The sequence below is a fragment of the Bactrocera dorsalis genome, chromosome 1 (assembly GCF_023373825.1).
Source record: "Bactrocera dorsalis isolate Fly_Bdor chromosome 1, ASM2337382v1, whole genome shotgun sequence".
Taxonomy (NCBI): domain Eukaryota; kingdom Metazoa; phylum Arthropoda; class Insecta; order Diptera; family Tephritidae; genus Bactrocera; species Bactrocera dorsalis.
Genome location: NC_064303.1, coordinates 5,987,050 through 6,013,610, shown reverse-complemented (window position 1 = coordinate 6,013,610; position 26,561 = coordinate 5,987,050). Strand labels below are relative to the sequence as shown.

Sequence of the window (26,561 nt, the reverse complement as noted above, 5' to 3'; positions counted from 1 at the left end):
AGTAGTAGGCGGCGAAAATAAGTCTATGCAAATAAAATAAAATCGCATGGAATACAATTCAGCATATCAACAGCCTGTCTGTCTGCTGGTGAGCACAGCGAGAGTGCCACTCGTGCCGACTGCCAGTCAATCAGTTGGCAAAGACAGCCGGCAGGCAGCAAGCAACCACGACAACGGCCGTCGGCAGTGGGGCCAAGGGGCTGACAAGCTGTCAGCACAATTGACTTTTGCCATATATCACATGGAAGATGTTGCGGTACTTGGTGGCCAAATACACACACACATACACAGTCATACATACTCGCACAATATGCAATGCATAAATATAATTTTACAATTTAACAGTTTTCACTGCTTTTTTTCTTTTTCCTTGTAATATATTCACATTTGGCCTCAACGCGAAGGAAAATAAAAATTTTATTACAATTTAATTTAGTGTGCGCACAGCGAAATATGACGGAAAACCACCCGGTTTGCGCGAGCTTGTTGGCATTGCATTTGCATAGTATTGGCTTGTGGGTGTCGCCGTGCACCGCGGCGTATGAGCAACTCAAAGCAAGCGAAATGCGATTTTGAAAAGGCGCAAAAGCCAATAATGGCAAAAATGGGGCAAGTGGCGTAAAGAAAGCACAAAAAATGTTAAAGGCGTTGAAGGAAAATATGCAAAAAAAATACAACCGAAAAATGCAGAGGAATTTTTAAGAAGGCGGTAAGCAGAAAAGTATATATCTAAGTAACCGTCTGTGCTGTTATTGTTGGCCTAGCAGTTTTCGGTGCACGCTGCTGAAAGGAGCGAATATTTTTGGTGTTCATGCAAGAAATTGCGAAAGTTAAATTTAGAGGTTTTCAGTGAAAAATATTTTAAATATTTTTTACTTTTTTCGATTGAAAAATGTTGTGGGTTCAATTGAAAATTTGTTTTTTGCAATCAAATGTTGAATGTAAGATTGTTCCATTCACTTTTATAGTCCTTTCAATCTCACGATAGGTCATATGGCGACCTTACAATACATAACAGTTTGCGCACAGCAGTAGATTCAGATTTTGAACGACCTACTTATCATTCAGAAATATTCCTTTTAAGATTTTTTGTCTAGAAAATAATTAAGAATTTTCTAACATTTAAACTTTTCTGAAGATTTCGATTAAAAAGATATTATGTTATTTTTCAGAAATTGTAAAATCGTACGTACGAGTGAACATATAGGGATATATGTATATACGAGTAAGCTACATTTAAACTTGAACACGACCCTTGCAATCATCACCATAAACTTCTTTAGGTGCTGGTCTTCGCTAAATTATGCCTTAAGATAGGCAAAAAATTTTCTTAATTTTATATAAATTATTTATTTGGTTATTGAAGCATGTGCCTTAATATAACATTATTAGATAATTGCTTATCTTCTGCTTTGCATGTTTTCGTAATCATTTTGCTCTGCCTGACCCTTGTCCAACGGCACTCATTTGTCGCCAAGTTGACACACATGACTTTTTAGTCTTCTTATATCGTTTATATAACATTTTAGATATATACTGTTTGTATGCAGTATTTTCATATCATTCGAGGACATGCCAATGCTTTTGACAGTAATTGAAAAATTTGCGTGTGACACTTTAATAAAGTCACTCATACGTCATGTCGCACAAAATTAATAAAGATTTTACCATATAACAGATGGTAAAGAGTGCCTTTCAGACCTAAGGAGGTATATAAAAAATAATAAAAAAAAATATTTTATGTAATTTTTTCCACACATGTTCTCGGTATTACCAATTCTAATATTAATTTTATAATTTTTAATATTTTGTTTTGAAACTGTTATTTACCCTCGCTGAATCGTCTTAAATCGTTCTGTGCATTGGAGTACATTTGAAAATTAATTCTGTCTCACATTTATTATTAGCACCCCTTCCCTTCTTGTTCTTTCTATCTAAAAAATATACTTTGACATGCAAATTTCTTGAATTTTAACAACAAGGCCAATATGAACTTTTTCCTCTGAAATCAGCGAATTTTTGCTAAACAAAACTAATCATTTGCCGCTTTTAAGTTTAAAAATTTATAAAAATTCGCTTTCACCTAAACTCGCACGCTCAAAGCGAAATTTGCATTAACAAATTGGGTGAAATACACAAAAGAAATGGTTGAATTATAGAATTTGTGAAGAAAGTGAAAACTGAAATGGCGCGGAAAACAAAATCAAAAATGCAGCAGCTGCAATAAAATATTCATTAACACTTAAAAGTCAAGCAAACTGCGAACGCTGTGCTGCTTTGGGAGGTGAAAGTGGGTGCATAATGCAAACAAAAAGGTTGGTTTGGTTAAGTAATTGACAGGAAAGCAGATAAAAGAAAGCGGAGTAGACACAAAGGCTTTGAAAATGCAAATGTTGCGCAAATATGCGAGAAAGCCGCAAAGAATGCACTTTAAAGGAAGTTGTGAGAATAAAGTGGACGATACAAGAAATCGTGAAGAGTGAAAGCTAGCAGAAAAGCTGTGATGAGAAAGAGAAAGAAAGCAAAGTAGCTGTTCCAGCGCAGAGACACAATAAAAGGTGAAAGTATGGTAGGTAGACTTTTCAATTTGGATATGCGGTACAAAAAAGTCACGCGGTTTTTCTTTGTTTGCCGCTTTCACACTCAAGCGCTGATTTTTTGGCAGTCTCTTTTTTATGAAGCTTACTATTCTCCTACTTTTTTCAATAGGATTTCTCAAAATTTTTGAATTAATTGTTGATTTTTGCGATGGAAGTTGTTACACTCATATGATTTCTGCGCCAACGGTTGCCAGTTTATTTTACTCGTATAGTATATTTCTACTTAGGATTTTGAAATCACTGCAGCAGCTGCAAAACCAGAAAATTCCAAATATAATTGAAGTTATGAGGCAAACCATTTAATTGGTCACTTTTAATCCAAAAGCCATTAAATTTCAGTAAACAATATGACAATATTAGTGAAGTCACGAATCACTTGATTTAGCGAAGCCACACACCAAAGCTAATATGATGTCTGTGTCACCACACTGACTGGAGGTAGTATTACAGATTATATTTTACTGATTATAAACTAAAATGTCCAATGATCTTTCAATAGATATTCATTAATATTGATTATATTTTAATTAAAATACATTTTGACTCGGTTATAATCGCTTAAGCGGTGTCTACGCCAGTAAAGAAGAAGAAATACATTTTGTTATCAGAATTGAAGTGAATTTGCTGATATATATTGCGATATATCCGGAAAACACAGCTTTTATACCATACTATAAACTGCGTTGTAAAGTATTCATTAAAAGGACTTGATACTCATATGAATAACCTGATTTATTGCCTACATTTGGGCACAAATGTAGCCAAGCTCGGCATCTAATAAGAAGTTGAAGGTACGAGAAGACCGAAATCACTGCAGCAGTGTGGAACCCTTTTTTAATGCCGAGAAAGATCTCAAGCATCTCGAAAAAAATTTTAAGGTTTTTCTTCAAAAATTTTATAACGAGTTTTTAAAATTTGAAAAACAAAAAATTGTTCTTTGTTAATTCACAAAAATCGGTTTTTTCCGGCTATCACACAATGGGTGCTCTAAAACATTTTTTCGACTAATTTTTCAATATTTTTTGTCAAATACCATCCTAAAGGACATTAGCAAATAAAATGAAGTTCTGAAAAGTAATTTCGTCACACATATTAAAAAATAATTAAAGGTTGAACTGAATCGTAGATATTGTATTTTAAATTCTTTCGAAAATTTTAACATATAGGGGAGAATTTCGTTCTTTAATTTTTAAACTTTCTCTTATATGATTTTAATTATCTTTTCTTATGAAATATACTGCTTTCAGTCATAACACTCAATCTTTAGTTCTCTTAATACTCACTTGCATGTGCCGCCATTTTGGCATATATTCGTATGTGGATCCTCACACAATGGGCCACGGCCACAATCTGTGCCACTGAAACCGGGAAAGCAGGAGCAATAGTAGGAGCTGTAAAGAGAAAAAAATGTTTATATGAATTTTAAAGCAAAAATATTATTTAAAATAAAATTCAAACAGTTTCGCGTCTAAAAAACAAAAAACATATTTTTTTATACTTGAAAAAAGCAAGGAAATAGTGTACGACCTCATGGCGTGTGTCAAGGCTAAACGCTGAACAAATAACCTCTGCTAGCATCAAAGCAAAACACAATAGACACAGCAACTTTATGAAATTGTGAAAGCGCAAAACTAAACCTAGAATATATAGAAATAAAACTTAAAAGAAAAATGTTTGTATGTCGAAAATATTCGCACTATTTTGTAGACTGCATGTCATACACAGCGAATAACCGCAACAAAGCCGAATGGTAGCGGTTAAAGTTTCGATGTGGTTGCTGCGGCAGCTGCCAATCGAGTCGGCAGATTTTTAGAATTTTTTTTGGTAGTGATAACAAAAACAACTAAACTAATAAAAGAAACAGGCTTATAGGCAAATATATCTTTTATATATGTTAGCAATGTAGGCATTCATCACATGCCTTACTAACCATATATAGTACATATTTAAGGGAGCCATAACAGCGCTCTAGCAACACAACATCCTCACAACTGCACGCACATTGTAGTCTTATATCAATATGGAAATTGTATAGTAAAAGGTCGCAAAGGCGCTTTAAAATGCTTCATAATTTTTTTACGAAGCTTGTATGCAAGAATTTGGAATTTTTTACATTTTTTTCCTTTATAATTTTATTTTTCCTTTTTTATACTTCTTTGCATCGACTGTGTCAGTCGCTTTGTGTAAACTTCAATACACACAACTACTGCTAAAGGTCACAGCAGTTTAATAGCACATCCTATACAAACAAATATTTCTATATCTACACATATACATAAATATACATATGTATGTATACGTATGCTCTTATGTATATGCGTAACTAGTTGGCGGCATGTACTATGAATATTTACAGTTCAGTTGGTCTTTTGTCAATGTTTTAGCAGTGTTTTCTTTTATTGGCAAAGGCGCTTGTTGATGCGCTACAACTACACACACATACGCGCCATTCATTCATTATGCATGTATGCGTGTGTGAGTGAACTTACACAAAAGCGCTTTTGAATAGCTACACAAGGGATGTAATCTCAAAAACAAGATGGGATAACAAGGGCATCGAGAAAAATGACGAATATTCTCCACACAAAAACATAAGATAAATGAAAAAAATAATAAAATAAAATAGAAAAAGAAAATAAATCAAAAATACTATAACATAGTAAAATTGAGTTAGTTAATACGCATATTTGTAAAATGTGGCGCAACAGTCCACCAGGGCTAATTAAATGACGTTCCTAAGGTAACAGTTTTATGCACCATTAATTTATGATGATTTATTACAATGCTTTTTGATGAATAGTGACATCGCCTAATATATTATATGACATAAAATGTACACAAATTATTACAACAACAACTTATTGACTTACACAGTTTTTTTATGGCTGAAAGCTGATCTAGGAAGATTTAACAGAGATATGTTTTGAATGTAATGTAAATAAATATTTCAAAAATATGATTAATTAATAATTGTTTACTAAACTTATGCTTTTTTCAAGGATTTTATTCAGATTTTGTTTTAACAGAGTTGCCATATTAAGCGTTTTTGTATATAATTTTGAACTCTGGTACTAAAAATTCTCATAAATTTTAAATCATGTGAAGAAATAATAAATTTTTTTCATTATTTAGGGTTGCCATATGTCAATATATTGTTCCATCAAAAACTTAAACTAATCAAAGACATTCTTGTGATGTACTTTATGCAAAAAAAAAACAGTGGTGATATCGAAATTTTAGAAATTTGGAATTGTATAAAACAATATTTTCTTTTTTCTATAGTGCTGCCACAAATCTAGAAGCATACACATATTACATGAAATTATTAAATTTTATAAAATTAGTTTTAAAGAGGGTTTCCAAAACAGTTTTTTTTAACTTAAAAAACAATATTTATTTATTTCTATATAAGGTCGCCACATATCTATATATTATATCAAGTTTTTTAAATTTTTCTAAAACAGGGTTGCCAAAGCAATTTTAAAATTTATTTAAGCTAATTTTTAAAAACCGTGGCTGATTTAAATTTTTACAAATTTGGAATTCTATAAAACAATATTTCTTTCTTCTGTAGTGTAGTGTTGCCATATATCTCTATATTACATGAAATTATTAAAACTGTGTAATTTGTTGCCCTTAATGTGGACACAACAGTTTTAACCACCCCAACATAAATCATTTAATGCAATTTAATGAGTTTACAATCATTTATTGTACTTAAAAAATAACAAATTATATTTAAATTTAATTATTTTAACTTATTATATTTTAACCACGAAAGTACATATGTAGGTAGGTGTACCGAGACCACTGGGAGATCGCAGGAGGGATTTTCGTATGATCGAACGTAGTATGTATAAACGAAAGGTAGCGAAAATTGCGACGTGCGGGATCGGTGTCGGAAAACGAATGTGTGTTCTGTAAATTTGTCCATCCTTTTTGTTGATGAAGTTGATGTATAGGTGTGGGGAGTTGTGTTGGTGTTGTGCTATGCGCTGATGTTTGAGTGTGGTGTCATCGGATGTGGTGTACTGCGCAGTGTTCCCTTAGAGTGCGCCAGTTTTTCCCAGGTTGAGTGAGGGGGAGGCTTAACTCATTTAAACAAAAACTTAAAATGACTTGAGCACCATGTTGAGTTGCATTGCGAAATAATTGTGAATTCTCTCACCTTTATTTTTTAAAGCATTTATTCAGGAATTGATTTAATACAGAGTTGCCATAAAAAATGTAGAGTTCTTTCCAACTAATGCTTAGAAACAGTATTTTGGAGTGTTACAAATTTGGAACTATTTATAATCAAAATATATAAAACCATATTGAATACTTTGCTAATTGTACGATATTATTTTTGTAGAGGGTTGCCATATAACAATATATCAAGAGATATCATGAAAAAATAAACTGGCTTGATATAGATGTTATATAGCAAAAAAAAACTGTATTACCTTAAACTTTATCGACAATTTTTTCCAGAGTTGCCAAATATTAGAACATTTGTTAAGATAATCGTAATTAATATAGAAAATTCGAAATGGGAAATAATTAAAATATAAATAATTATCCTAAATTAAAACTTTTTTGAAAATAGTGGGCATGGAAAATTCTTATAATTAATATATTTCCGACTAGGGTTGCCAAATATTCGCAAAATTTTTATTATCTTCAATACATAACTGTAAGAAATTACGGGCTAACCACATAGTGGTGCTCAGGAATCACATTTTTTTATTTTAAACATATTTAAATAAAGGTTGCCAACAGTAGAAATAGTTTGCAGGAATACATTAATATGGTCATAGGCCTGTAGTTAGGTCGAGACTTGATCTAAGAAATCCTATCAATATTATCTTCGACGAGATAAACAACTATATATGGTTACAAAATTACGATACGAATATAAAATATTCCAATAAAATAAGTCCTTTTAAAATAAAAAAATATTTCATATTATTTCGGCATATGGAGTTGATAAGGAGATGCCTACAAAAGGCTTGAGAATTTTAAAAATGTATGCCACACTGAATAATACAAAGATCCGCTGGCCGAAATTTATACATTTAATACGAAAACACACATGGGCGCATATATATATAAAAGGTGATTTTTTAAGAGCTTGATAACTTTTTTAAAAAAAAAAAACGCATAAAATTTGCAAAATCTCATCGGTTCTTTATTTGAAACGTTAGATTGGTTCATGACATTTACTTTTTGAAGATAATTTCATTTAAATGTTGACCGCGGCTGCGTCTTAGGTGGTCCATTCGGAAAGTCCAATTTTGGGCAACTTTTTCGAGCATTTCGGCCGGAATAGCCCGAATTTCTTCGGAAATGTTGTCTTCCAAAGCTGGAATAGTTGCTGGCTTATTTCTGTAGACTTTAGACTTGACGTAGCCCCACAAAAAATAGTCTAAAGGCGTTAAATCGCATGATCTTGGTGGCCAACTTACGGGTCCATTTCTTGAGATGAATTGTTGTCCGAAGTTTTCCCTCAAAATGGCCATAGAATCGCGAGCTGTGTGGCATGTAGCGCCATCTTGTTGAAACCACATGTCAACCAAGTTCAGTTCTTCCATTTTTGGCAACAAAAAGTTTGTTAGCATCGAACGATAGCGATCGCCATTCACCGTAACGTTGCGTCCAACAGCATCTTTGAAAAAATACGGTCCAATGATTCCACCAGCGTACTAACCACACCAAACAGTGCATTTTTCGGGATGCATGGGCAGTTCTTGAACGGCTTCTGGTTGCTCTTCACCCCAAATGCGGCAATTTTGCTTATTTACGTAGCCATTCAACCAGAAATGAGCCTCATCGCTGAACAAAATTTGTCGATAAACACATTTCGAACCGAACACTGATTTTGGTAATAAAATTCAATGATTTGCAAGCGTTGCTCGTTAGTAAGTCTATTCATGATGAAATGTCAAAGCATACTGAGCATCTTTCTCTTTGACACCATGTCTGAAATCCCACGTGATCTGTCAAATACTAATGCATGAAAATCCTAACCTCAAAAAAATCACCCGTTAATATATAAATGCACTTATAGTAGAATAAAAAATTCAAAAATATTACGCATACGCAGTGTCTGCCATATGGTGTTTCATTAAATTGAAGTGGCAGCGCCACTTTCAATATGCTATATTTATGTGCTACCAACTAAATTGCGTGTCGTAAATTCGACTATTCATAGCGAAATCACCCAAAAAAATAAAATAAAAATCAGCAAAAAGGTTGGCAATGCGAAAACTTTTCCACCAAAGGCAACTGACATTTATTTCCAGGCAATAATTTGCTTGCACAACTAAAGCAACGAGAGAATGAAAAAATATGGGATGGAAGTATCAAACAGCGTTGCCAAAATGCCACATCATCACTACGGTTATTTACATGCCGCACACATACACATACATCTATATGCTGACCAGCTGATGCATTTTATTTCTTATCTGGCCGTTGGCAATTTAAACTTTCGACTCGACACACACAAAGGGCTAACGAAATCATAAACTTTTTGAAGTGGCAAAACTGTGCCAATGCGCTGAGACAATCAAGCTGAGAGCCGAACGCAACACACACACACTCACACACGGAGTTATGAAATATACAAACACGATTTGTGGCGCGGTGCGCAAGTGACGTTGATAGTCGGTTGATACTCTTTGGCGTTGGCCATTTGCTGACACTGATTGCTCGTATATCTTGTGTATAAAAATGTGGTAAAATGTTGAAATGTTAAAAGGCATATAAATACAAAACAGCAGCGGCATCATTTTGTAGCAACAGCCGCCAAAAATTCTACATGCAGTCGACAACGACGAAGGCGATCATCAACAAAGCCGCCAAAAGTGAAATAAAAGCCGCGCGCTCATAGACATTTCAAATGGCAAGTGGAAGTTAAGAGAAGAAAAAACTTGTTAACTTTGGCTGCAGCGAAGCTATATACCCTTCACAATATACAAAAAGATCTTTATCTTGATTCTTATGGTTGTTTTTGTATGACAGCTATATGTTATAGTAGCTCGATCTGAACCAGTTCTTAGATAGCAATATAGCATTATCTTGGACAATAATTCATGCCAAATTTTGCAAAGATATTTTGTCAAATGAAAAAGTTTCACATACAAGAACTTCATTCTAGGCGTTCAGTTTGTATGGCAGCTATATGCTATAGTGGTCCGATCTGAACAATTTCTGCAGATATTATACCATTACTTTGGGCATTCATCCATGCCGAGTTTTGTGAAGATACCTTGTCAAACAAGACAGTTTTCCTTACAAGGACTTGAGTTTGACCGATCAGTTTGTATGGCGGGTATATGCTTTAGTGATCCGATTTAAATAATTTCTTCGCAAACTATAGGGTTATCTTTGATAACAATTTTTGCCAAATTTTGCAAAGATATCTTGTCAAATAAAAAAGTTTTCCACACATGGACTTGCTTTTGATCGGTAAATTTGTATGGCAACTATATATTCTGGTTGTCTGATATCAGTGGTTCCGATAAATAAGCAGCTCCTTAAAGAGAAAAAGACTTTTTTTGAATTTTTAGATTGATATCTCAAAAACTGGAGGAACAGTTGGAGTATATACAGACGGGCAGAAAAACGGACATGGCTAAATCGACTCAAGACAATACGCTGATCAGATACCATATCATCACATATACCCTAAATAGTGTCACCGACGTTTCCTTTTATGCATTATAGACTTTATAACAAACTTACTAAACCCTGTTCAGGGTATAAAAACCTACAATGGCAGCACTCGAACCGAGGCGTCATTTGGCGCAAGTCAACCGTACGCGGAAGTGACGCTTGAAATATCAGCCTCTTCTGCCATCGTATATTTACTCAACTCGCAATTGTTGCTGTTGTCATTGCCGTTATTTCCTGCGTTGCCATATCCATTGGCGTTGTTCGCTTAATGCACTTGGCTTTTTGTCAGAAAGCTTTTAAATGGCTGCGGTCTCTGCTGCATAGCGCGGCCGTCATTGCCACTCATTTTATTCACTCCGTTTGACGCGGCACCCTGATAAAGCGGCGCTTTTGTTGGCATTTAAATGCACGAAAAATGTGCTTGAATTTAGGCGTTATTAGCGAGGATTTTCAGATGTAGAGTTGGTGCACTTAATACACTGTAATTTTAGTTACACTGTTTTTATGCCAAAAAATATATTTTTAATACTCTTTTAAAATCCATTTTATGATAAAATTTGGTAATTTGTAGGACCACGGATTGCAGGATTTATCACATAATTCGGAGTAGAACTAACTTATACTTCTAACTTATACTAAATGGTAAAGTATATGCCTAATGTCTTTTCCCACAACTTATGTATAAAGGAACATATTCATCTAGCTGGCTCTGACAAAAAAGATACTTGAAATAAATGGAGAAAAGGTCCCACACAAAAACTAATGAGGTCTCTCTCTCTCTCTCTAGCAACCACAATGAATTCTTTTTTTTTTCAAGGACTATTAACTTAGCTGCATTAATCCCATAGTATTTGGTAAATGCTTTTTCTAGTGCTACAACAACAGCAACCGTTATAGAGTAACTAGGTCAGTCGATAAAACATTAGATCAAATTTGACCCGGACTAATAAATGTAGAATGACAGATTGACAAACATTGAGATCAAACTTCACAAGAGAAGTATCACAGCCGAGTTGCTTTCCAGTTTAAGACTTGCTGCAAACAAGATATTCATATATTATATGTGAAAGAACTGCTAATTTTTTCTTCTTAAATGGATCCAATAATTTATTTATTTAAATTAACACCGCTTGATTATTGTATAATTTATATTTATTTATTAAATTTCCATATCGTTGGCAGGCAGCTCGATATAATAAAATTAAAAATATTGCAGGTTAAATGACACAAATAATGCAATGCAAACACTTTCCAGCGGCGAATTGAAATATGTATATGCATATATAGTGTATATATGAGGCTACGTGTATCATGCACACTTTATTTTCACAGCGTTTTTATTTATGAGCACATAAAACTACTTAAATCGCGCCAATAAGAGAATTATTACGGCGAAGCAGGCTTTAAGTGGATGTATATGGCTCATCAACTTAATATGATAAACTATAAAAATGCAAATTCGCGCAATAAAAAGTGTGCGAATTTGAAAATATGCCAAAATGGCGAAAAATTATGAATTTTATTTTATTTTGAGCATAATTTTATTTACTTGATTTTATACAACAATACACTTTAAGCTCCCATGAAGCGCTACAAATAAAAAAAAATGTTAAAACTGCGAATAAGTCGCATGACTTGAAAATTTATGCGCCAGCAGCGGGCATGTGGCCACAATAAATGACCGACACACACAACCAAACAAAAAATGCAAAAAGTGCGTGCGATTTTTGTGGCAGCGGCAGCAAACAAACGCGATAATTTTTTTTCCGTGGAAAACTTTTTTAAGCAAACGAAAAATATTTTAAAAAGTGCGTTAATATAATATGAGACAAACAAACAAACAAATACAACCATTAAAGCTGCCTGTAATATGAAAACCAAATATTCATTAAGCGGTGCAGTGACCAACGGTGACAAACTCTGGCCATATTGTTGGCAAATATTAATGCAGCAAAAAGTTTAAAAGAGTTTTTCAATAGTTAGAAGTATGTACAGGTATAAAATGTGTTCATACACTTGATTGGACTTATTATTTTGAATTTCTACTGAGTGTTTTTTTGTCTGCTATAAATTAGTGAGTATAAAAATATTATTATATTCAAATGACTCAAAATCTGATTTATTGAAATATTTCATATAAAAAATTTTATGTAAAAACATTTGGCGGCTAAAAATTATCTTATGTGCATTTAAATCACAGATGTATTGAAAAATTTTAAGAAATTCAGAAGCTATGAGGTACAAGCAGCAAGGTAAGTGGCTAGATGACGGGTAGTATATACATTATGACAAAACAAATACCTGGTAATTTAAATTCCCCCGGTGAATGTGATATGAATACATATATTTATGATATTTCAAAAAATTTTATTTTTTAAAATATTTACGCTAGAAAATACGCGATTTTTAAAATGGTTAAAATTATCAAAAAAAAGAGTTTGTCTGAAATTTTGTATTTATAACCAAATTTCGTGTGCGGAATCGTTACAAACGTTGGCAAATGCTTAAGGTTATTCAGTTTTATCAAAACCACTACTACGAGTGGTACCAAACCTTCAAAATTGCCGCGAGATCGTTGAAAACATTCCTTGCTCTGGACGAACTTCTACGTTTCCAACTTATGAAAATATTAAATAAATGAAGGATGGGATGCCTAAAATCAGGCAAGTGTTAGAAAGATGTTAAGAGAGCTTGATATCGCTCGCAAGTCTGTACAAATGATTTTGGTGGATATTTTGGGTATAAATTGGGTTCTTACTCGACTCGCCCAGAAAAAGCTGAATTTTTACAAAAATAGTACCGTCGTCAGGTCGCTTTGGACATTCTTGATGGTGCGAATTCCGTTTCCATATTCATGGAGAGCATTATAACAGCCGATGAGGTATGGGTTTATGCGTTTGACATGTCAACAAGGCAAAAATACCATCTACGGAACAGTATCTCAAGCTATCATTTAATTGTATATTTTCTATATTTCGTACATACGTACATCACGTCTCCATCTATCTCATTTTCCTTAGCATATTTTTAAGCCGTAATAAGCATTTACCTGGCATGTGTGAAAATTTTACTTAGGAAACTTTGCGATTTCTCTTTTCCTTTTTATTTATCTCTGTCTTTTCTCTCCAGCTTTGTATATCCGTGTCTTTATCCGTCTTTATCTTAATCTCTCTCTCTCTGTCACGACCCCTCTTTGCCTCTACATTTAACTGTCTCTATGACTCTGTGTCAGTATCTCGCTGGTGGTACCATCTCACATTAAAACAGAGTAACTCTGGCCTATTCACAGAGACCATTAGAGAAAAGAAGGTTTCAAACCATATGGTAAAGGATCTCTGCTGCTATAATATTAATTGTGATCTTGATGATGAGGAGCGAAGAGCGAAATGAGGAGCGAGATCAGGCACTTACTACCATTTTATATGCCATGTCAGATCCTAATTTTTGAAAAACTTGCCACAACATTAATAAAAAACTAATATGAACTCAACTACGGTTTCAAGATTCAGGAGTCAGTGAAGCACCAACAATCTGACGTGATTGGGGAGAGATTTTCTTTTCAGTTTCCATCACTCGGTAACCAAATCAGTATAATAATGAAGCAAATCAGTGATATTGGTTGTGAGATTAGAGACTAAATAAGATTGCGGTTTTACTATCGGGTGCACACTTCTTTAAATGAAGCTGCTCTTCGAAACAGTACTTCTACACGTACCTTAGCTGCAGCCATCTCTATTTGAATTATACTGCAGGAGTTTAGTATTGTGAAGCCAAGTTATTGGAGAGTTCTAAATAGAAAATTCTCCTTCCAAGCTTCATCCTTCATCTACATATCATTTGTTGAAATGAACGCAGAGAAACAAAATAGAGATCATAAGTTTTCCATTTTCAAATTACATTTACTAAAAATGTGAATAACAAATTATTTATGACAATATTTTTCATTAAGCTATTTTGACAATATGTCATAAAATATTTTCAATGGCATATTTCTAAAATTAATATTTTTACAATAAATAGAACATGTTAAATCCAACAAAGGCCACAAAAGCGAACACGGATGCTACAACAAAAGCCAGAGGCCATTCAAAAACATTTCGACATTAGATAAATAAATAATTGGAGTAAAAAATGGCTAACGCCTGTTTGAATATTATTAATTTCAGATATAAATTTTCGATATAACAATGAAAATCAGTTTGCCAACAATGCACTACTATAAAAAAAGCTCGTTTTTATTTGCTTCCAACAACAAGCGTGTTAAAAAATTAGAGAAAATTGATAAACTAACAGATTTTTCATTAAATCATTTTTTATAAGGGCTTAAAGCGCTTAATTTTAGCGGAAATATATGCTTTCTGCATGCAGACACGCAGTCGAGTGCAAACATTAATTTATGAGCTATGTATTGTTAAGCTTAAGGGCATAAAGGCATTGTGCTACATGACGTATGAGTGATATGTTATGAGGCAAAAGAAAAGAACAGCAAATAATGTTATTATTTGAGACTGCGTAATTATTTGAATGATTGGAATAAATAGAACACGAAATTCTGAAAATAATTAGAAAGACAAAAACGAAAAGAACATACAAATAAATCAGTAAGAACATATTGAAAAGTGTAATACCCTAGTTTCTTAGATATTTTACCTAAAACAAAATATCCTTCTATCACTACAGCACTTAGTTCATTTAAAATATTAAAAATAACATTTTTCTCTACAAAAGCTTAAAATTGATTCCCCCACTACATGCATTATATGCAATGAAAAAGTTAACCTGAATTTGTAATACAGTAAGAAAAGGTCAGCGCGCAAGGACAAGCTTTTATAATTTGCGCGGTAAACCTTTTCTTAAACAAAAAACCGTATTTTTAATAAAATATACACCCAAATCACGTAAGTTTCATTGACCTCGAAACCTTCTACAAGTGCCTAGCCCACCGGAAGCTAACATGTGTATAAAGCATAAAACTTCTAAAGTGCGTTTACGTGTCCACTTAACCATATCGTTTAATAGAATTTTATTTATAGGCTTGCAGCTGGTGAATTTATTACTTTGCGCCTCAGTACACTAAGCTGAAATGTTACTTACCGCAAGCACAAATCCCCAAACTACGCTTGCGTGTTTGCGGATATTCTTTTACAGTTTTACAGTTAGCGCACTATCTTCCACCGCTTGTGTCTTCTCAGTTTCTTTCAGCAGCTTCATTTGACAATCGCTGTTTCATGCGACATTTACCGCTGTGCTTATAACTTTAGCCGCCACCCTTGCAACAGGGCCACTGCTAGAGTTGGTCAAGCGTGCGAGTGGCGATAAAAATTTTACTGCAGTGTTTTGAGTTGTTTGGTTTTGTAGCCTTTCTGAGTTTTTCGTTCTTTTTTGTTCTTTGAAGTGTGTTTTGAAGTATTGGTTAAAGTTTTTGGGAATGAAGGGTATATAGCGTTTAAGGCTTCTCATATGAATGACAAATTCTTCTTTGAGTAGAAAAAACAGTAGAAAAGCTTGTTGGGGCACAAAAATAACTAAAATCTAATTTTAAAGTGTTCAAGGGTGTGTTTTGCTCAACTTTGTTTAATTTCAAGTTGATGGCACTTCAGTAACTCCGAAAAGGACTATGGCGGACGATAACAACTCCAAAAGTTTACAATTTCAAATTGGTAAAAGTGGAATAACTGAAATAGAATATACCTAAGAAAATCGTTAGGTAATATTCTAATACTATTTGAGCGCAATCTGAACGGGTTTCTGCATAGTTTCATGGCCGATGGCTAAACATGGAGTCACTAGTACTACCTACTACCCACGGGCTAGGCCCGAAAGAGGTTGGTAGACTATAGAAACAGTTCTCCTCCACATCTTTGCTTACATCTCCTTCGTTGGATGGTGACTGTAGGCTTGTATATTAATCAAAATATCAAACCTTTATGAAGTTCTGGAGGTTGAACCCTGTCTGGGCCTGCTTATGGCCTTATCCCAAAATTAAAGCAGCATACGAAGCCAAATCATCTTCAATTTCGGAACAACCCTCTCAAATTGGGTTGTTTTATTGGGTCGCTCAGCCACTTTATTCGCCTGGCTTACAAACCGTGTCGATAAATAATTTTTTTTTTTAGATTGGTGTAAGCTTTTCTATGTTCGTATCAAGATACAAGGTACATGCTGCTTGGATCCCCTTTCATCATCCCCACTATGCAGATTTCCAGATATCATCCTTTTCAGTCGGGGATGAGTTGGAATTGGAGTATTTACTCCTATCGAGATAATAGCAGACTATTGTAAGAAATAAATAACCACTTTTTATATTTTGGAGTTCGTTTTATAGGCTAAGTACAAATCCGATCAAGGGCACAAAGGACCACAGGACGCAGTGCAAAACATTAATTGATTTCTAACTTTCTACATATCGGATCAGCCTCGTAGTATAACGTTACTAGTTCATTAGTTTAATTAAATAATTTTTTTGCATTAAAAATTTTCAACAGGTGGCAGCCTCAATTTGATTGCTAAAATGCAAAATAAAAGGAAATAGTTAAACAATTAGCACGCCTTCTCAAACTTATTTTTTTAATTAAAAATTCTTTACTTAAAATTTTGAAACAAGTGGCAACCTTCGAATTTTTTAATAATAGCCAAAAATTATTTATCATATTTAAACAGTTAAAAACCTCTCATAAAATTATTTCTTAACTTGCTACTTTTTTATTTAAAAATTTTCAACTCTTTGATAAATTCCAAGAATTGGATAATAACACCCAAAATTTTAACACTAAACACTTAGCAAGCCTACCTTAAACTCTTTCTTAACTTATGATTTCGTTACCAAAAAATTGTCTACAGGTGGCAACCTTCGAACACCTTGATAAAACTCAAAATACAAATAAAACATTTAAACATTTAGTAAACCTTCTCAAAACAATTTTTAACTTGTGATTCATTTACATATTAATTTTCAACAGGTGGCAACATTCGAAATCTTTGGTAAATTCAAAATAAAAATAAAATATTTGACGGCTGGCAACTTTTTCCAAAATTATTTCTGCACTAATAAATTCTTTACTCAAAAATTTGCAACAGGTGGCAACCCTTGAACTCTTTGATTGGATTTAAAATATAACTGATTTCCTTTATAAATTCCTTTAAATTTAAATTCGAATATTTTCAAACAGAGCAACAATGGTTATATGAATGTATGTTTGTTTATATGTAAGTATGTGCGTATATATGTACATACATACATACATATGTATAGGGTGTGTTTCATTGATCATGTGGATGCGTATACATACATATGTGTATGAAGGTTCTGATGAAAGTTGCTAACTGAAAAGGGCAAACACTTGAAATGCTCAACGATATTGGCAGTTTAACACGCAATACACTCGCATTGTGTACGCTTTAGTGCTGCCACACTTATAAAAACACACACTCCCACTTCACACCTTTGCGCTTTCACACTTTAAAAGCCGTTATATGCGCACACAACCATTTAGCTGAGCTTTTCAAAGCATAAACTTGCCTACACACATACAAGCCAGCTCATAACGGTGCTTCAAAAAGTACACTTTTTGTTTGGTGGCAGCGCCGTTGTTGCACATTTCGGCAATATACGGCTATTTGGCCAACAACAGCAACAAAAAAATGTATATGCAAGTAATAACGAAAACAATGGCAAACAACAACATCAATGGCGCTATTTCACACTTTTTCTTGTTTAATTGTAACTTTTGTATTGGTATTGGTTTTTGTTGCACGTACTATTTGCAGTCGCTGCCACAGCGAGCCAACAAAAAAAAACACAAATAATAACGGTAATAATAAGCAGTGCTGTGAAAAAAAGTTAGTTCAGTGTTTGCAACACTTCAACAATTGTTTTCGCCGTGTTTGCCGAACGTGTTGCAAACGTGCTTGCCACTGCAGTGCGGGCGTGGCCAGAGGGCTGGACCCTCGCGGTTGCCTTAGTGATGAGGAAAGGACGGGCGGCCTGCCGAATTGCATTTTCCGCAAATGGGGGCAAACAGCGTGTAAACACAATGAAATATAAAACGCACAAAAACAAAAACAAAAGCAAAAAAATGGTACTGCAATAACAGTAAACACAACAACAATTACGTTGTTCGTCGCAAAAATATTTACTTTATTGGCATAGGGTGGCACACATATTTTGTTGCCGCCCCCTCTCGCCACTCCCACGCCTTTGCATATTTACTTATTTATTTATTTGAATTTATTTATTTTCGGTTCGCAAATTTTGCGCTCGACTGCCCCATAACTGTTTATGGTGCAACGTGCTTTTGTTGAGTTTAAATTGTTGGGAAATTATTTGCAGGCAATTTGTAGTGCCGGTTGCACGCCCTTGACGGGTGTGTTCCATTGAAAACGAAGTGCAATTGCAATCAGTTAACGTTTCGGGAATATTTCGATGAGGGTGCTTCAGTGGCGCATGTATGTATTAGTAAATTTAAAACTCCAAATCGGGGTGAATACAAAATTTAAACCGTTCCAGATTGTGGAAATTGAAAGTTGAATTATTCAAACCCGCAGAATCAAATATTTTTGAAGCAGTGGTGTGGCAAACGCAGTTTACTAACCAATTTACCGTTTTTACAGTTTTAGTAACCAGTGACCTTTTAGAGTAACAAAAACTTGTTTCAGGTTTTTCATAAAACCAGAAAATGTAAGCAAATTCGAGGTAGAAGGCCCACCACATCATTGAACTATTTTTTATAAGTATCCAAGGTCTTTACTGTAATCGAGACATTAAGAGATTTGGCAGGTTTGAAACCACAAATTTGTAGAAAATTTCCAACAAAAATTGTCAAGGCTTCGAGTAAATTTAAGATTTAAAAGCCACGACCATAGAACACAGGGGTTATAATAATAATAACCCACCGTTTATCCGCCTGGCGCCCAACCGACGCGAGGGCTTTATCCGCAAACGTCCATTATTCCGGCCGTTTTCGAGGGATGTTCTTACACAAATACGGCCAAATAGAATACCTTATTGACAACCTGTTCCTTCCGAACAAATTAATGATGCCCGAAACCGCAGATATCGAAAAAACAATGAGCAACACGGTAAGAACGTAACCGACATGACGACTGTTATCGCACCATGCCAAGGTTTCAACAAGACGGCACGACTTCCCACACATCGCATCAATCATTGGATTTATTGAGAGAACACGTCAGTGAGCAAATAATTTCACATTTGGGCTGTTCGATTCGGCACAAAGATCGCGTGATATCATGCCGTTAGACTTTTTTCCTGTGAAGATATATGAAGTCTTAAGTCTATGCGAACAGTCCCTCTTCCATTCAGGCCTTGAAGCAAAACATCACGTGTGTCATTCGCCAGTAACCAGTCGAATGCTCGAACGAGTCTTCGAAAACTGAACTCAACGGATGGACTATCTGAGATGTAGCCGCGACCAACATTTGTAAGAGATGATGTTCAAAAATACATGCCAAAGAGTGTTCTTTCGGGTGATAATAACCATTCCCCATTGAAAGAAGTTTCTGTAGTTTTTTTTTTTAAGGTGGGAAACTTTGAAATGGGCCATCCTTTATATTATTGGTAGAGAATTAGCCGCCTCACATTTTCGATAATTTTAACATGTACTTTCCTCTTACATTCTGCTGTTCTAGAGTTAACAAATTGCGAACAGATTTTTATACTTTGTTTCTTCGTACTTAAAAGTATTAATCAACCCACGTGTCAAGCCAACACAAGTTAAGGTAGAACATACATTGTGTTTAAGCCGCCCACACTTCTATAAAAATGCCATTATGAATTAGTGGATAAATTGGAAAAGAAAGAATGTTTGCTTCTAGTTGGAAATTGACTACAGTTTGCCTAGAATTGCCTAAAAACAAATTTAAATAATTCAACGAAATACTTTTTCCAAGTATTTTTTCTTCCGCGCTTCGCTGTGCTTCGTCTAGTTCTACAAATTTTGTCATTTATCAACACTTAGCTGCGCATAACTGTGGCCTAATGTGCGGCCAAATCGCTCAAAAGACGCGGAAGTCACCATAAATATTTAAACAAAGAACAACAACAACAAGAGCAGTAATAAAAAACGCTGACAGCATGAGGAACGCTAGGGCTAAGGTTGGCAATAATGATGACTGCTGGCAGTGATGGCGGCAGCAACTCCGAAGTTTTGGTCTGCGCTATACTTGCTTTGTATATATATATATGTATATCTATAATATATGTATATATGTGTATGTATGGTATATTTTCTTACTCTTTGCGCCGCTTTCGCATTTTGTCGCTGACAGTGAAATGCGCAAATTAAGATTTATGCAGCAAGCGTAATGCAATACTTCAATGCTGCTAGAAAGTTCTTCCCCAAAACTTACATATTTCCGTAATGTACCGTCATAAATGTAAATGTATAAACAAAATATTAAGTATGCATGGCAATGAGTATTCAAAAGCACTGGAAGAAGTGTAAGAAAAAAGTGGGAGCAGTGAAAAAAGTAAAGCCTTTCTCCGGCAGCGTCAGTCATTCTTCCGCCTCTACTGGCATATTGCATAATTACAACTAATTAGTTTTGCAAATTCCCTGCCTTGACACTGCAGTGTGGAAAATGAAAAAAAAAGTTGTTTAAATTTTTTAACTCAACTTAACTTCGAAGGAAAACTTTACTACAACTTAATTGACTTTGAAGTGGCGGCATTAGACGAGTTGTGGGCATAATTGTTGTTGCAAAGAAATCGTGCAGCTAATTTGCTGCATGACAATTTATAAACTTTAAGTTTTAAGCACTGATTGCGCGCTGTAAAAAGAAGTTAAGTGAGCAACGGTAAGCTGACAAATGGTGATAGTACTAAAGTAGTAAAGTATATTGAAGGAAGTGTAGTGGAACATTACTAAATGTAACAGAGAACGAGATGATGAGAAGTTTAAGATACAACGAAGTTGTTATACCCTGAACAAGGTATATTAAGTTTGCCACAAGGTTTGTAACACCCAGAAGAAAGCATCGGAGACCCTATAAAGTTTATACATTAAGGTATTTTTTTTTTTTTGAACTATTAATTTTTTTCAGTTCTGTCACGAAATTTCCTTGGGAATACCTTAAGCAAAATTGCCTGAAATTTTCAGTCCTTAATATTAACATTAAGTCTGGACCAAGGCGTGTAAAAATTTTCCATAGAAAATACACTGCAATCGTGAGTTTTTATCTTTAAATTCCTACAGATCAGAGGTATTTTATGGCATCACTTTGACTTTAGATGCATATTTCTCAGAATTGTTCATTGTAAAAGAGCCCAGTGCAACAAAGTCGTAACTCACACCGGCGAGGTAGTACGGGACTCTAAACCTGATTTTTCCAAGAATTTCGCATATTTTTGTATATATCTCGTAAATGACAGGAGGTTTAGGAAAAAGGTTCATGACAAATATGTAGGAAATTTTATTTGCTTTAAAAAAGGTCCAAGGTCAAACTCGCTATCATAAATACTTCTCGAGATATTCAGCTTTTTAATTATTGCTGTATGCAATTTTCATAGGTTTTTTAATACATACTATCTACATATATAAATTCTATAAAGCCTTAATTAAGAATTTTTCCATCAGCCACAGCTATTTAAGTAATTTTAGAAAATGGTGGTGGTTTGACACCTACACCCTTTGATTTCAAGACAAACAATCTTTCAGCAAGCCATAATTAGCAAGAAACAGCCTCTATTATCACAGTCGCAAAATGACTCTAATCTAGTGTTTTCGTGGAGGTTGAAAATACTTAGTGCTATTAATATAGAACTGAACTTATTAAAATTGTTTAAATTTTCATTCTTCATTCTGAACATTTTAATAAAAACTTCCACAGTAACTTTCTCATACAGTTTTGACAAAGAACATCTATAATAACTCTTTACTTCTTATATTGAATTTACAGCTAACCCATGATACCTATGATCCAAAAAGCAATATAAGCTTTTGAAAAAGTATTAAATTATCCCTATATTCACTGAACCAATGCCATAAGTCATATACAATAAATATATACATGGCGTATACGTAACATTTCACTACACGTGCACAAAAGCATGTGCGATCACACACACACTTTCCTTTCAATTAACACATCCTTACAAATACAAAGTGAAAGTCCTTTAGCAACAAATAACCTCGAAACATATGAAAAAATGCTCTACTTTCCAGAACAAAAACAAAAACAAAACAAAACTGAGTCTCTGCATAGCGTGGCAACAACTGCAACCAACCTTGTTGACAAATACAACAACAAAACCAAGAAAAGCAAAGTGTATGTAATATGCTTTTGTATTGACGTCTTTGATGAATGTCAAATAAAAGGAAATGTAATGGAATGACAGGTTTCGTGTTGCCTTTTGACTACGACACGGATACTTTTATTGGAAAAGTAGTCATAAAAACGCCTTCATGTGTATGTGTCTCACACACACACACACACACACACACACATGGAACAGCCGAGCATCTAGGTATTGCTGTTGCTTGTGCGTCTAACTTAATTACGTAACACTTAAGTAAGTCTTGACATTATGCTCAGGTCACAAAGGTGCTGCTGTCTATTAGACCTACAAGTTCATACGAATGACAGTAAATAAGTAGACCAAAATACGTGTGAGTTTACAAGAATGCCATGTCACAGGTGCAACAAAGCAGCAAACAAGCACACAAACGAAGAAGTAATTGAATACGACAGAGGCTGTGTTAGTTTTGTTTTTGTGAATTGAGGTATTAAATGTGGTAGTGATGATGGATATATATTTCTCATGCAACAGGGAATTTCAAGCTTTGAAATGTTTAGAAAAGTGTACTTAACGGTAGAGTAAAATTTAATCAAATACTCAATACTAAATTTTGAATACTAAATACTAAAAGAAAAACTCGACAATACTGATGACACAGCCCGGTCCGTACAAGGTCAACTAATTATCGCCGGAGACCAAAATTCGAAAGAAGTAGAGTGGGGTATGCCAAACACGGGCTCAAGATGAAAGCGCAGTCAAGAAATAACTGTGTGTCTTAGTCTATTAGTGCTCAACACGGGAAATGCAGCCACATTTAAAAGACCGGGATGCGAGAAAACCACACCAGACCCTATCAACAGAACGCATGGCAGGCTCAATAAAGAAATCGAAAATCTATGAGGGTTACACTGGCAGCGTACATTTCTTTCACGATCGACACCGGAACAAACGTTAACCAGAACAAGAAAAACACTGGAACACGAAAGTAAAAAAATAAATACTGCAGAACTAATATCCGCAATAAACAACCAGTTTCTCCCCCATAGTTCCAAGAAAAATTGTCGAAGACACAATGCTTATTATAACAAGAGTCTGTCAAAAAGCAATGACCAAGGCTTTCCATAGTAAACATAAAGTAGCAGTTCACTGGTGGACTGAAAACATCGCACAACTCAGACGTACATGTCGCCGGCTTCGCAGATACAACAAGAGATCTAGGCGCAGAGGAGCCGCATCCCGAAAAGCCGAGCAATTCAAATGAACAAAATGAGCAACGATGACAGAAAAAAGAAAAAATGGAAGGAACTGCGGGAGAATGTTAACAAAACGCACAAAGGGATAGTGACAAGTTTCAAGATTCCCAAAAATCCCAAAGTTTACCCTCGAAGAGCTAACCAGAGACTGCAGAGCTCAAGACCAACAAATCATCGAGCCCAGACTGGATAACAACATATATTCTGAAAAAAATAGCTTAAGAGCGATCGGCACTACTACCGAATATGTATAGCGCTTGCCGGAATATTTCCTGAACCCTGGAAAAAGCAACGACTGGTGCTAATCAGTAAGAGTATAGGAGATCCCAACTTGCCAACAACATACCGTCCACTTTGCATGCTTGATACTAGCAGGAAAGGCTGCTTATACCCATACTCGAAGCGGCTATCAACGAAGCTGGAGCACCCTTCTCTAGACAACACGGCTTTAGAAAGTACAAAAGATTAGTGTAGTTGGCGACTTTAGATGTCCGAAACGCCTTCAGCAGCGCATTTTAACTTGGAAGACAAGGAACGACCTGAACGTAACGTCCGGAAACATTACTCGCAGAATCTTTGGCAAACCGTCAGCCGAATACATTTAAAAGCAAGAAAATTGGGATATAGTTAATAAAGAATCATGTTCTGATTCATACTGTTAACGACTAAGATCTCTATATACATTTTTGCCTTTAAAAAGAGCCTACCTCAACCTTATCTGATAATTTTAATTAACAAATTCTTCAGCGAAACTGATGCTAGAGACGTGAGTAGTACATACTTCCGCACCACAATGCCCGCCCAAGAGATAGTTCAGTAACTCACATAAGAAAACCAAAATCCCAACCAATTAATTGCTTGTTGCACTCACCTGTAATCCGCCTTCGCATAACAATGGCCGAGAAATCGACACTGCAATGTATTGCACTGATAGGTTTTCACCTCCTGCTGCACCTCGTACGTAATATTGAAGCCGTACACATCCAGCAGACGATCTAAGGCGCGCAAATGTGTGCCATCCAACGATGGCATCGTGAAACGTATCTCAAGATACTGACTACTAAATTGCACCCATGCTACCTGTGTGACGTCATCCTCGGTAAGTGTGAACACACGATGCGCCGGCACCTTATAATCATCCGAATAGTACATATACTCGGTGAACTTGAGGCCGCCCAAAACATACAATTGCGTTAGGTAAACGATAATTGAGATGTTGGTGCTGCCTCCACCACCGCCTGCGCCAGTCGACGCGGACGTAGAAGTTGTAATTGGCAGCTCGGAGGCATCAATTACCCACACACACTCGATGGGTGTTGGGAATTTGTGCGGAAAATTTGGTGTCTGTATGTTGCCGTAGCGCGACTTGAGGACGCCACCACAAAGCGAATTACTGCGCGCATGATGTGAGACAGCCGAGGACGAGCTCCCGGTGCCGGCAAATGCAAAGGCATTCAAAATATTGTGGCCGCTGGTTGTTTGCTTGGCGCCACCACTAAATGGTGAAATGGCGAAATTACCGGGAAAAGGTGGCGGTGGCGGCAAGGGCACAGCGGGCAATGGATTGTAGTGCACTGCTGTGTTGCCGGCACTCGAGTAGGAAGTGAGACCACCTTGAAAGGCGCTCTGCTGTGTTTTGAGTGAAGACGCAGCTTGTTGCCGCTTAAAGCGCGGTGCCACCCATTGTGGCGTTGGTGCTGCTCTGATATGATTTGCGGGAGAATTGAGTGTGTGCAGGGTAGGAGCAGATGTAAGTGCTTTGCCGTCGAGTTTTGAATTGTTGTGAGTGGCAGCTGTGTTAGTTTGTTCTTTGGAAAATGTAGGCAGCGTAATGGTTTTCACATTCACAAGATTTTTTCTTAATTTTTTCACATCACTTTGGTTTCTGTCTTTGCTAAAATTCATAGCACTCTCTTTTTCAGCCAATATATGCTCCTTATTTTCTCTGTGTGACTTATCCATACTCCACACTTTTTTCGCCGCCTTTTTCGCATTCTGGTATAACTCATCGCGACCCGCTTTTTGTTTTATATACTCCCCTTCCCCTTTTTTAATGGTCCATTCCGCTTTCTCAATTAATTCTGGCGCTTTTTGTCTTGGCTCTGCGAGATATGCTTGTTCACTACCGATTTCTATGAACCTTCTTGTTATTCTGTAATCTCTCTTTTGTTGTGTTTCTTCACTGGTTGTTGCTGTCGTGTGTAGTAGTGTGGTGAGCAGCAGCATACAAAGCGGCAACTTAAATGAGTATGCCGTCATCGATCACGTTCCACACGTTCACATGCACACGCCGCTCACTTTGTGAACTATTTCGCTCTTTGTTAGCTGAGAGAGGCAATTTTGATTTACTATGCTCTCAGACCGTATGTGTTTTTGGTACAATTCTAAGAGTTCTGAGGAAGTACTAATTTCTTTCAAGTAGTTTTTATGAAGTAAACTCTCTGAGATATCACTTGCTCCGACATATTTTTATCTGAAATGAAAAAAAAAAATATTTGGGATAAGACGATTAATTTTGTACGATAAGGTAGATACATATAAGCATTATAGTATCCAGTTTTTTTGGTATACAATATATCAAACATTCAGAAAAATATAACATATATATAATCATGGGATTGATTGGACGAAATCGGCCCAGATATACCTGAGCTCTTAAATACCGATTATATTGATTGCCGTCTCTCTTAATACGAAGGAATAAATACGATAAACCACTATATCACGTTCAATATTGACTCCAAAAGCTTGAGGAGAGCCTAGTAGTAATCTAATGGTGTTAAGTCCCAACTG

General features: G+C 35.4%; 1 protein-coding gene across 1 annotated transcript in view; it reads right to left on the bottom strand.

Moving 5' to 3' along the window:
* Positions 1–26,234, bottom strand: part of LOC109579481 (uncharacterized) — a 319,803-nt gene extending 293,569 nt beyond the window's left edge. Inside the window, exons 1-2 of the mRNA XM_049446659.1 lie at positions 24,640–26,234; positions 3,884–3,991 (exon numbers count right to left, since the gene is read on the bottom strand). Of these exons, the coding sequence (XP_049302616.1) occupies positions 3,884–3,991; positions 24,640–26,027 (1,496 nt within the window). The 5' untranslated portion in view covers positions 26,028–26,234. The remainder of the gene's footprint in view (positions 1–3,883; positions 3,992–24,639) is intronic.
* Positions 26,235–26,561: the final 327 nt, after the last annotated feature.